This window comes from Metopolophium dirhodum, chromosome 2 (genome assembly GCF_019925205.1).
Source record: "Metopolophium dirhodum isolate CAU chromosome 2, ASM1992520v1, whole genome shotgun sequence".
Classification (NCBI taxonomy): Eukaryota; Metazoa; Arthropoda; class Insecta; order Hemiptera; family Aphididae; genus Metopolophium; species Metopolophium dirhodum.
The window spans coordinates 7,746,383-7,760,629 of NC_083561.1; the positions used below are offsets into that span (position 1 = coordinate 7,746,383).

General features: G+C 29.8%; 1 protein-coding gene across 4 annotated transcripts; it reads right to left on the minus strand.

The window, feature by feature from the left end:
• Positions 1-1,060: 1,060 nt before the first annotated feature.
• On the minus strand, positions 1,061-4,343 carry LOC132938426 (protein downstream neighbor of son homolog). Of its 4 annotated transcripts, none has more exons than XM_061005257.1 (10): positions 4,228-4,343; positions 3,857-4,077; positions 3,510-3,744; positions 3,305-3,441; positions 3,006-3,249; positions 2,668-2,818; positions 2,417-2,583; positions 2,142-2,345; positions 1,837-2,023; positions 1,061-1,771 (listed from the first exon to the last, which is right to left on the minus strand). In XM_061005257.1, exons 2-10 carry the CDS (start codon positions 4,051-4,053, stop codon positions 1,602-1,604), a joined length of 1,692 nt encoding a protein of 563 aa, XP_060861240.1. In that variant the 5' UTR covers positions 4,054-4,077; positions 4,228-4,343; the 3' UTR covers positions 1,061-1,601. The 4 variants fall into 4 exon arrangements, with proteins under 4 accessions (XP_060861240.1, XP_060861236.1, XP_060861239.1 ...); XM_061005253.1 differs by having other exon boundaries at positions 3,857-4,143; positions 4,228-4,334; XM_061005256.1 differs by lacking the exon at positions 4,228-4,343 and adding an exon at positions 4,209-4,225 and having other exon boundaries at positions 3,857-4,143.
• Positions 4,344-14,247: the final 9,904 nt, after the last annotated feature.

Consider the following 14,247-nt stretch of genomic DNA (forward strand, 5'->3'; position numbering starts at 1 on the left):
ACGAAATGTTTGTAAGCAGCTCAAAAAGGGTCAACATTTTTTCAACATTTTATGGTGTATAAAGAATGAAAATATAAACACAGTAAAATATTCATATATCTACAGTTATTCGTTTTTGAGTAACAATAAAATAACAAAACCTCTACACGAGAAATCTAGTGAATATCCAATATTGAAAAAATATGAATTTTAAACGCTTATAAAAATTTAATTTGATTTGCTTGAAGACAATTTTTTTTTTATTAAGGTAGACAAACTTATGAATAACCTTGTATTACATTTTCAAACCTTAGATTTAAAAAGAAAAATGTTTATGAATTCTCAACTCAAAATAATTTTTGTGATTTTTCCGTATTTTAACAAGATTTGAACTTTAAATGATTATAAAAAAAAATTGTGACTAAGGATTTTTAATATTTTTCAAATGTTATTGTAACAATATAATAGGAGCCTTGTATTAAATTTTCAAGCTTTTTTACTCAACAAATAAAGTATTATTGACATTCATAGAAAAAAGACTAATAAATTTAGAAACTGAAAATGTTCCTAAACAGTTCAAAACAAATCAAAATATTTTATCGTGTATAGAAAATACAAATATAAATAACCAGTGAAAATTTCATGTATATACGTTCATTTATTATACATGCTATAACTCACTTAAAAACTGAATTATCGTAAAAAAAATTCCAACCAAACACAAACAATATTTGACTCTATTTTTTAAGTTAATAATGGCAGGCATAAAACTTGAATTTCTGAGCGTAAATTTGGTATGTTACGCGTTTGTAGGACGGAGACACATGTAGATGTGGCGTTCTCTTAAATGATTTAGGATACTTGACAGGGTACCGTAAACACAAATCGAGTAATCGATTGTTGTATAGGAAAATAAATATTAACCCTTTCACTTCTCCAGAGACAAGATGTACTATTACGTCCCTGTATTTTATAATACTCTCAATTACCAGTAACCATACAAGTTTAAAAAAACCTTAGCTCGCATTATTTTAAACTTAAATAATTAAGTCATATGGATCCAAATTAAAATTAAAAAAAATAATAATATTAATAAATATTTTATTTTACATAGCGTACACAGATTGCAGTGAAAAAAAAACTAAATATCTTTAAATCTTAATAATTTTGAAAAGAGTACCAAATACAGTGAAATCTAGATAATTCAAATTGGTTGGGTGCGATAAAAAATTTGAGTTATAAAAACAATTGTGTGTAATTATTGAAATGCAGGGGCGAAGATATTCCTTCGAGTTATCGAGGTTTCACTGTATAGGAATGTTGGAAGTTTAATTGTAATTTTAGTGTACACGATTCGAATACTCGGCTCGTTTAAAAATAAAATAAACAACTAATGGATAAGAAAATAAAAATATAAATTTTAAACAAATATACAGTCAGTAATGGTTTATAAAATTCAATTTTAGAATTTAAAATCTTAATAAATAATTATTTGTTTATCAATAAATAATAAAGGGTCAAACAATTTAAAAAAAAATAATGCCCTAATATATAAAAATTATAAAAATATGGACTTAAATTAGTCATCTTCAAATTATAAAAGCTATGTAAACAAAAATTGCTTATGAAATGAAATATCCATCGTCTTTAGTGAATTTCACACTGTCAAATGCTTTGGTGGTTGCAGAACAGAATTTTTTCAGAACTGAGTCTCTTAGGCCACAGTCACTAAGGTTTTGTTGGCCAAATAAGTGTATGGCTTTGTCTTCAGATTTTTGACTGTTACAATATTCTAATATATATGAAAAAATTAAATTATTTTCAAGATATGGTTTTGAATCTATTTGAAATGTATACCTTTTTTTGACTCTGAAGCTAATGTAAAAGGTTTAGTGCTCTCCAAGTTGGCAAATGTAGCAGTAAATTTTTTTAAAGACGTTGACAATAAATCACAGAAATTGTAGACTGCATCGGGTAGTACAGGTCCTTTTACTTCTATCGAGTTGTAGCTTTGACCATCCACTTTTACTGTACTTTGTCTCACCTAAAATATTTATTAAATATTTTATTTACTTGTACATATACTGTTTGGAACAATGTTTATTTTAAAATATTGAATTGAAAATATTATGAAATGGATTATATAATAACGGAATCCTTACTTTGAGCGGTGTTAAGGTAGCTCCAGTAAAGGCTACCGGTGCTAAAAGTGTGGGCGGTATACCCGCATGAGGTCCTGTATTTGATACTGTCGAACGACAATTTATTAGCCAATTAAATAAAGCTTGTGCCTCAACACCAGTCACAACCACCAAAGACTCTTTAGTACTATCAATTTTTCGTTGACGACTTGACACTAGTTCACTCTGGAAATATATTTTGAAATATAATTACTGATTCTAAATGAATAATGAATAATAAAATCCTGTAAAATTACCTGAGAACTTTGCAAGCGTTTAATTTCAGATTTTTCAGCACCCATTATTTCCAACCAACGTTCAGGTTCTTCATCCTCCCCAGTTTTGGCATCTTCTAATGTTTTTTTAGTAAAGAGTTCACTGCTGTGTTCATCTTCTTCGAGTAATGGCATTGTGAACTCTATATCTGTTAAATAATTAAATAGTTAGTATACTTAATATATATATATATATATATATGCAAATATAATAACAATGTCACAATGAATACCTTCACGTTTTAAAACATCTCGAAGTCCTTGGGTTGTTGGATATATCATTGCATTCAACTCTTCATACCCACCAACGCTTGATGCTCTAAAAGTACATGTGAATGCATTGGCCAGAACATAGAAGTATGGACATTGGTTAGCTCGAACAAGCTAATGAAAAGTTATTATTAATAAAAATACTAAATAAGAGCTGAAATAGGAGTTTGGTGTCCCTCTATCCTAAATGCTCTCAGTTGTGTTGTGTACACAGAGAAATAAAATAAAAACATTGTGAAACTAATATGTGTAACTTATATACACATTAATAATTTGTTAAATTTAAATTTTTAAATATTACCTGAAATAAAGATCTGAAACTATCAATCCAATGAGTAAAAAGAGACTCTCTAAAAAATGGATTTGCATTAATGGAAGGCACAGCACTGGCTGAATCCTTAATTGCAACACGAGGACCTCTGTGAATGAGATCAACCCAAGGTAAGGATGGATGTTGCCAAGCCATACAGCATTGGTGGAATCGACTATTAGGACTTGTATCTAATGAGTTCTCAATGTTCTCAGTGTCTAGACACCTTACAAATCTAAACGTGTAAAAATTAAAACCTTAATATCACAAACTATCAAAAATAGACTTACCCAGTTGTAGCTGATGCTTCTTCACATGTTTTTATTTTTTGGCTCCATGGAAACGGGTTTGGAGATAAAAACCGGACTTTAGTTCTTAATGTCCAATCAATTGGTAGTTGTCCTTCACCTTTGATCTCTTCAACATCCTGAAAAGAATAGTGTGATTGAGATACAATTAACATTTAATATTCAATTGTATATTTGTATTTTATACATCTTCAACAACAGCCACAGCATTAACTGTGCGAAGAACATCTACAAATGAGATGACGCTTTCATCCAGAGCAGAATACTGTGAATAGCTGGTTACAGATGGAATAGATTCACAGTCTCGTATTAGCTTGGATAGATTTGATGTGCAAGCATTGTCATCATCATATTCGACCCTGGCTCTTTTCAATGTATCTCGTGCATCCACTTGCTTCTTGTTCTTGACCGGTGTTTTTCGTCTACGTATAACAATATGTGTTAGGAACATAATGGTATTATTCTTATGGTTATAATCACAACAGTAACCATCTTTAGTCGGATATACGCTAGCAGTAGTCCTATTCTTCTCACCTGAATGGGTTTTTGGCGGGTGACCTCTGCGAAATCGGCAACCGGCCAGTTGGTACCTCTCCCGGAGTGTTTGTGTCCATGGACTTAACAAATCTAGCTTGCAGTGCGCGTTTTTTCATCTTCATTCTGTGCATCTTCATCACGTCTTCTGGACGCTTCCATTTTGGCGGAGTACATCCGCTGTCCAACTCCAACATATTTTGACACGATGCTTCCGAGTTCTAATGAAGTTGTTGAGTACTAAGTATTACTATAGTTGTAGTATCTTTTTACTTTGGACTAGAGTACTAGACAGTGATTACAGCAGAGTATTATGCCAATGACAATTTTTGTGGTTGTACTTACTACTTACTTAAGTTCTTATTACTTACATTAAATTTGAATGTGATGGCAGAATGCGACAGCAGCTGTTGCTGCCCATTGATCAGTTATATCATAATCATTTCGTTTTTGCTTACCGTTTGACGGTTGTTATCATTGAAACCAGCGATTTAAGATTATGACCACGATTTAAGGTTTATCTTTCCGAGTTTTGATAAAATGACATTAGAAATAACACTACTAGCGCTCTTAGTGGACTATTTTTTTTTACTTGTCATCACGACTGGGCATGACTTAGTAAGTTCTTGCCACGGACTAAGATATATTATCTATAACTTAAGTAATAAGTATATCTTTAATCGTGGTGACGTACTGACGTGGTTCATGGCTCATGCCACTGAGATAGATAATATTATATAGCGGAGCCTTCAGCCTTGTATTAAGTTTTCACGCTTTTTGACCCAACAAATGACATTTTATTGACAAATAAGGAAAAAAAACTAAAAAAGTTATATATGTCCGTAAACAGCTCAAAATCGGTCAAAATATTTTGATATTTTTTTTTTTTTTATTAATTTTGAAAGGTATCAACTACAAGGTTATTAGTCTGCGTTACATTTATTAAATTACATAAATTAACTGATTGGCGATTGCTATTATATTTGTGCATTTTAAATAAGATGACGCAGTTAAGTTTCAGTAAACAGCTCAAAACGGGTCAAAATATTCTGAACATTTTATCAATAGTAATAAGTATGGGAATTGATAAGACGTTATATTGTGTAAATTTCAAGTATCTACAGTTATTCGTTTTTGAATTACAACAAAATATTAAATAAGAAAATCGTTACATGAGAAATCCAAAAAATATCCAATCATATTATAATGTAAAAATAGAACTTCAAACGCTCATAGAAATTTAACTTGACTTTCCGGTAGATATTTGTAGTTGATAAAGATAGACATACTTATGAGGAATCTTGTAATAGATTTTCTAATGTTAGATTTAAAAATATAAATTTTTATGAATTTCTAACTCAAAATAATTTGCACATTTCCGTGATTTTTAAGTATTTTGTCAAAATTTGAACTTTAATTAATAAATGCAATTAATAATTAATAATTTAATTGCTTATAAAAAAAAGGTGACTGTATTTTTAACATTTTTCAATTGACATTGTAAATTTATATTAAGAGCCTTGTATTAAAAGTTCAAGCTTTAAAATTGTATTGAGATTTATATTAAAGAATTTATATTTTAAGAGTAGATGAGAATATGTCCCCCCCTCCGTAAGAAAGACCCTGGTACGCCACTTACAACTCATCTCACCAAAGTTTGTATCACGGACCAAGAATTAAGATAGAATGGACTGGAAACGATTAACGAACAGGTGTTCGCTGGGCGGGTGACGCGGAGCTGGGCGGTTTAAAGTTATGTGTGCCACGCTCGTCCTGGTGGGAATGCAGAAATGTTTGAGAGGAAATGGGGCAAGTGCGAATCTAGTGCTATCAGGCATCCCTATCTTCACCCAAGGCCATAATTATTAAATAAAGACCCCTTTGGTTCCGTGGCAGCGCATGACGTATGGGGACGACGTCTGACCGTCGCGAAACGAAAACTGGTTGCCGCCGAAGACTGTTCTTATTCTGTATAGAGTATACAGTATATTTTTAAGTTTAAAGAAAGTGAATTTGGACAAAATGTTCCTTTTCCAGGAATATGTCCCTTTATGAATAAAAAAACTAGAATAAGCACCTTTTGGAAAATCAATTTATATCCATAATAACTCCTGGCAAATATTTTCCTGGATTTACGTTCCTGACGAAAATTTATTAAGCACCACCGTTGACACCGACCATGGGCGCTCTGCAGTTACTCGTGTCACTTACGAGTTGATATCTGCGTTCAACGTGTTAAATAACAAATGAGTGAATGACTGTGTAATACCTATTATTATTTTTTGGAAATATGTATAATTTATACATATTTTATATTCCAATCGGTAGTTTGTTGGCCCATGCAACAATTGCATTCAGTTCATCTTGTAGGATAAGACAATCGTTCAGAGAGTGGATACGATAGAATACTTTTACATCATACGCAAACACTAGGAGCCGTGCATGCTTTAATGAATGGTTAATACTATTTAAAAATATAGAAAACAGTAGAGGGGAGAGGTGGCCACTTTGAGGGACACCAGATGAAATGGGGAGTATATTAGAAGAGACTCCATGAATTTTAATAAATTGTTTCCTACCTTCAATAAAGGAACGAAACCACGATAAAAGTGGCTCACCGAAACCAGTTGCTTGCAAGACACATTGCAATATATGGTGGTCTACACGGTCAAAAGCTTTGCAGAAGTCAGTGAAGCTGACATTTACTTGCGAATGAGCTTTAAAAGCTTCAAATATATAATTAAAAAAGACTACATCACAAGTAGTGGTATATCATTGAATTCAAATTTAACACCATCCATTACAGTGACCCACTTGTAACCTACTGTACAGCAGAGCGACATCCACTTACCCATCTTTTTTTTACTTGAACGGGGGTACGGTACAAACTAATGCCCGAAATAATTTTTATTAAAATGTGGATTTCAATTGATGTCAATTATATATAACAAGTTTTACTATTTTTCATATCAAAATTATTTTTGATATTAGTTTATTAATTAATTATAATATCATCCTGTGTCCTATAGTCAGTAGTTCACAGATCATAGATACATAATATACAAGTATATTATCTAAGGCACAGCTACTGATGTATGCTAGTACTATCTTAAATCGTGTTCCGAATGAAATGTTATCAGTTTCAGTTATGATTATAATTTATCGATGTTTTTGAATTTTTAAATTTTTAAATTTTTTTATACTTATCAAAATATGTGGTCTCTTTTGAATAAAAAACAATAATTATCAGCGGTGTTTCCGAATTGCGGACAAAGTGACAAAAACCATGTGAGTTGCGGACGAAATCTAAAAAGGTAACATACGAATTGCGGACACAAATATAAGATAAGAAATTTCCTATTATTATTTTTGATATAGCGATCGTGGACGTTGGGAAATTATTGTTTGATATACAGGCTGTTTCAAAAACATTTTTACCACAAGATCTATAAAAACTATGACGATAAATAATGACGATAATCTATAAATATTTTATAAACAATTTTTTCCACAAAATTAAAACAATAAATAATTCAACAACATTTTAAAAATAACGATTGCTCTTTTGCAAGACACAAATATTTCTAACCCCACCTAGCAATTTTTTTGGTAGCTTGTCCTAAGTCCTGAAAAAGTGGTGAAGGGAAATATTTGTGTCCACAACTAACGTGGTTTTTATTAAAAAAAGCTCTGTACGCAATTAGTATTATGACAACGAAACTCGTGTCCGCAATTGTTATGTTATAATTCCCGACCTAAATAATTCGTCCGCAACTAGTATGTGTCCATTATCAGTTTTGTTATCTATTTAGTATATTGAATAAACAGGTAGATTATTATTAATTTTTTATTCTACTGTAACAATATAAGATGTAGATATTGCTATTTGCTATCAAAATATATTATACCTATTTGGAATTCAAAATGTGTGTAAGGCAGGATCGTGGGGGGTGTGGGGGGCAAGGCCCTCCACTGGTCTGTGTTGAATAAATGCGTCCTTAGAACGCAGTTTTTAAATCGTTGGATTGAGCTCCTCTACTTAATTTTTCCCACTGATTCCACAAATTCGAGCACTGATAAAGATAACTATTTGAGGTAAAAAACTTAACTCGTCAGAAGTTGTTGACGGACAACGGGAAACGACGTGTATGAAAATATTAAAATACTGTGAAACTTTTTGTTTTGAGTTAAATTCATCTATATAATTAAACTTACATAGGCACAGTACAGTTTAAAAAAAATACAACATTTATGGACACCGAAAGAGACTTGAGGATTTGTTAATTGATAGGTTACTGTAAAATATTGAGATATCAATAGTTTTAAATTTTCAAAAATATTTCTAAGATAAAAAATGGAAGTAAATAATTTATCTACAGTCATGAGTCATACACATATAAGTTATAATTCGCCTGGTAAAATGCCGTTAGAGCAGGCATGATATACAGGCAAACCTATAATATAAAACGGGTGCGTATAGTTTAAAAATAAATTATATTATGTACATAATTAGTTTCATTGATTTTTAAAATAAATTTATAACTATAAACTATAGACGTCTATATAGTATTAAATAATAGTCATTGAGAAATAATGTGATGATGTGGGCAAGTGTACCTAGGTATATATTATAATAGTAGTATCTATAGTCCAATCAATTTGTTAAAGTTTACAATGCTTACAAACATGATACGTCTTGCACCAAATATAATCTAGGCCATTATAATTATTATTTGTGAATTCTAAACATACATATACCATTAATTTATCCGAGTTTTTACATTTTCAAAGAATAGAGAGTTATGTACATGTTATATAACATGGGAATAACATTAAATATGTTATAACATATTATGAGTATAGCCGTATTATATATAGGTATATCATTATTACTATATACTTGTATCATATATTATACTATATATAGGATATACCTATGCATATTTATATTTTATGGATTCTGAACTCAGAGAAAAATGTATTAGATTTTTTAAATTTATGTTTTGTAATAGAGTTTTTTATGAACACTTTTTCGTGTAAAAAGACTAAAGAGATCTCCAAAATATAGGTTTGTCGAAGAGATGCGTTTTAAAATTTCTTAGTTTGCCCAAGCGTAAGTAAAAACTTGATAAAATTGTTGAATCTATTTTCAAATATGTTGGTTTATCATTGTTAAAAGTTTTAATTTGGTATTACAATTCTTGATATTTATTATGCGCTGATGTGTGTTAATTTACAGCATTTTGACAACCATATCCTAGGCATGTAATTGGATTTTGGAAAAAAACTTCAAATCTTCAATACTATGTTAATTTATAAGTCATAATATTTATTGTTCACTGACATTTATATGTCTGCAGACAAAATCGTGCAAAACGAACACCTGCACCGAGTAATTAGTATAGGTACATCAATGTGGTAGGATGGGTGTATAGAGGATATATGTATTTTATACATCGTATATGTATACAGCAATAGATCTCTAAGCATGTAAGATAATAATAACAAATTTATTTTTCACGTTTGATGTATCAGTTGGTCATCTATTATGCACGTGTCCAGTAATAATTTGGACACATTCCATCGTTTCGTTCTACTTGGACGAGAGTGAACGTGAATTACATAAAAAGAAAAACACACATATACACATACACGATATATACATATAACCTATACTATTATAGGTAGTATTATATTATACGGGCACACAGCAGCATATTTGGTTGTAAATTGTAATTATTATTACGCCGTCTACGTATACTTGCTCGTCAAAACTCGTAATGTATGATGTACATATTATTATATTATTTTCTGGTAATGTCGTTAATTATAACTTATAATACACCGTGACAGTAAAATAACAAATAATAATAGGTAACTGGTAAACTACGGTATTATGTGTTTCAAGAGGCGTATTTACGATTTTGGCGCCCTATAGGTACACACATTTTGGCGCCCATTTTTTCTCAGTTTCCTTTTACTCATTATCAAAAAAAACTTTCTAAGCCCCCTCTAATTTACAATTTACTTTTTCTCTCCGTTAAAAGTGTAGGGCTTGAAGCCGGTATAAACCATTATAAAACCGAAACCGAAAACAAAATCAAAACCAAAACAGGAAAAAATTGGATATTGGTATTAACTTTAAAACCGAAACCGAAAAAAAAATGAATACCGGAATTATAATAAAAAACCGAAACCAAAATATGATTTAAAAAACGGTATTTTTTTGAAAAAATTGGAAACCGGTATACAAAATCGAAACCGAAACAGAATTTTTTTCAATCGGTTTCAAGCCCTGTAAAAGTTATCACCCAAAATGTATATTTCCCCTTATTTTGCTTCCACTTATTTAGAGAACACTTTTATTTTACCATTACTACTCCATTTATTCCTAGTAAAAAAGTCAATCTTTATAATCAAATAAAACAAATTACAATTTTAGTTTTTAGCCTTTTTTTATGACAATATAATAAAATACATTATATTTAGAAATATGTATAGAAATGTTAAAGATATTATAAAAAAGATACAGTTATCACTATAGTATAATTTCTCAGCAAATCCAATAAAATAAAAAAAATACAGTAATCACTAATATAATTTCTCAGCAAATCCAATAAAATAAAAAAAATACATTTTTTTTTGTTATTACCTCTAGCGACAGCGTCCCTTTAGAGGACTCAGAATTTGGCGCCCCGGGGAAATTGCCCTCCATCCCCCCTCCACTAAATACGCCACTGTGTGTTTGTGTATACAGGAAACTCCGATTAATTAGGAGAACCGCTTGATCGGTACAATTCTTCAATTACAAAATAAACTGTGTAGCGTAAATGTTCACCGCTTATTTTGGCCACAAAACCGGATAATTGGGACATTTTTATCGGATACCTATATTATATCAATTATGATTGATAATCCGGCAGTACCTATTCGTTATCGAATTATATATTAAATTAGAGTAAATTTATGTTATCTTTATCGTGTAGTAGTGTAGTACCAGTGGTGGCTCGCCGAGTGAGTATAAACATAATAGCACGCGTGATCCATTTACTTAGTCATACTAATTTTTTAAAATAAATGTTTTCCTTATTTATGTTTTGAAATATGTTTTTATAAGTAGGAAGTACCAATAACACAATTAAGGGAGAAAAAAATGTTTAACAAAAACTTGAATTGTTCATTATAATTAATAATCAGAAGCAGAATATTTTTTCAAACATTTTTATAGAGTATTGAATATTTGAATGTACCTAATGAATTTACCAAAGTTACCAATAGGTACCTTGTAACTAAAAAAATACTATAAGTTAAAAAAATCAAAATTTTTTTTATTAAAATCTTGTAATAATAAGTGGGTAAATATTTTAATCTATGTATATTTTTTTCACAAGTACAAATTTGGTGTTGCTATTCAAATGCATTTCCACTCCGTATAAAATACCTATACACTATACATAATAATGATATGATGTACACCAAATAACGGCCGCTGCGTATGTCGAGAGATTAGCTATAGGTATAGGTACAACTCAAATCCGAGCTCAATATGTCCGGTGAATGATTTAGAGAAACGCTAGACGCGATTACGTTCGCGATTATTGTTATCGTTTATTTAAATCGGCATATAAGGTAGTCCGACGTCGAGAAAAAGTCTTCGTCGATTTTCGAAATTAATGCACGTTTAATGCATGTTTGTGTATATTATGTTTATTATTATCATTATCTTTAACGTTATCATTATCATTATCATTACCATTATTATTAGGCATGCCATTAAAGTCTTAACTGAAACGGTCGACGTTATTATTATGATAACAACAAATAGCAATAGAATAATAAACACCTACTCTTATTATTTATACAGCATTATAGTTAATTACCCATATATGTAAGGCACGTCTATATGCGAATTAATTAAATGCGCAAAATACAGGATAAATGAATATATAGTAGACTACTGTCTGGTGTCTATATACTGCAGTATACGTAGTGCCTGTAAAACATTTAATACGCGTGTTATCTACACGTGCGTATTATAATATTACGTGTAGGTTTATAATATACAAATAAATAGAAACATATTATATTTTATTATCATATGGGTAGATACGAATGCCGAAGAAAGTTTCTTCGCGATTCCCTTTGGCCATGCGTCTAAATAATATTGTCTGAATATACGCATCGTACCTATATATTATTACACCTATACGGTGCGTTTTGTATCCGTTTTAAACGTTTGCACCGCATTTTGAGATAATTAAATTTCGCGAATGAGCCGTTACGCGCAAACTGGTCTAAATGATGAAAATCGTCTATTTCTATCCAATAACCGGTTAATGATTATTAAACTATTGACTGAACGTCCGAACGAGTCGGTTAATTTACGACTACTGCAATAATGAAATCTGAAAAAGTGTGATTTTTAGTACCTACCTAATTTGTTGATAGAAAAAAAAAAAAATCATTAAACCTCTTATAAACAATACTTTTACTGCGCACATAATATAATAATATAAAATAATTTATAAGGTATATTAATATAAGATAAAAATTAAAAATATTATTTTTACTTCCGATGACTTTCACTGATGATGCATGTGTGTGAAAAAAATGTGAGTAAAATAACTGGAAACAATGTTATTTGTTGAGTTATCGTAGACATACATAATTAGCTGTAGGTAATAACCTCATTTATACCAAATTCGTTAAGTGCATTAGTATGCTCATTGCCCAAGTTGTTATGGAACGTGTTTTTTTTAAATCTGGCTTTTATATTACGAATTTTCTTAAAATCGTATCTCATCGTTTTCATTACGTTCTTGGTATACTTATTAATTATTATTATGTACGTATAGAGTAGTATTATATATATTATATGCGTTCTCTTATGCATGCAATTTTACCTTATAGAACTGAAATGAAATATGAATAAATAATTGTTTTAACTTTTAACAACACAACATACTTTTTATACATTAATCCTAAGTATTTTCATAAGCTAACTATATGTGGTATGTATACAGCTATTTAGATGTATTATAGACGGAAAAATTCTGTTAGTGAGATAGTGCAGGTTAACTTGCATTTCTACTTGGTCGTATACATATACGAATATATATATTAATTAAAGTAAATTATATTAAGCATTATACCTAAGTAGGATTAGGATGTTTATGCACTAAAAATAAAAAAATATGTATGCGCTGAATTATGAACACAAACTATGCAATAAATACAGAGATAAATCTATAAAATAAATAGTATTGAATTAAATGTGTTATAAGTAAATTATAATTAAAATTTTTTAATTATATAAGTTTTTATATTTTTTTGGAATTTTGTTCCGAAAACCGTCTATAATGTGTTTAAAAACAGAAAAATATCAAAGTATGCACTTATAAATAAAAAACGAGACATTTTGAAAATAGTGGCAAAATACAATGCTGATATTTTAAATATAGACATCATGAAATTAATTTCCATCTAAGAATGCATACAAAAGGACAACCTGAAAAAACATTCAAAATTATAAACATCCTACAAAGTATAGGTATATAACCTCAATTTTAAATTATAGTTTATATTTTTACATCATTCATCAGACCACTATCTATATGCAATATTTATATTTAATATAGGTACAAATTAAATACGCTTTATAACTTATATTTTGAATATATAGTCGATTTAAAAGTAAACTAATTTTCAATTTAAAACATATTGGAATATTTTTGTAAAAACTTTATTAGTGTCTACTTCTTAAGTATAAAAAAATCTTAAGAATTTGAAAATATGATCTTTCAAGTATATTTAATAATGCCAAAAATCAGATTTTGAATGACTGCTTTATTGAAGTAAAAAAGTCGATGAGCATAATATTATGTTTGGTGAATCTCCTGTGTAAATTTAAACCATATAAAATATAAAGTCAAATTTCTAACAGAGGTCTTTCAAGTTTCAAAAACCAATAATAGACGTCTATCATTGTGTACACGCACAGAGTTATATAGATAGTTCGTCAAATAGATAATGATATACGATTAATATTTTATTTTATTTGTTTACTATAAACGTTCTATAATTTAATACATAATACACACGAGTACACGACAACGCCGCATAATATTATTGTACCTATATATTTGTGTTCGTTTTGTGCGCTTGCCCCTCGCAAGCTTCGTGACCGATATTTAAGCGTTTTTCTATTCAACGTTTGACAATCAGAAGCAAATCAGAAGGAAGTTAAAATACACATGTTGAGTGTGGTAATAATAATAATTAGTTTACATAAGAAATGTTTCAAATCATTGCTTATCGTACATTTTAATCCGAAATTTTGTCTGTGGACTATACAACTAACTTCCTCCGGGTATAATATGGTCACTAATTAT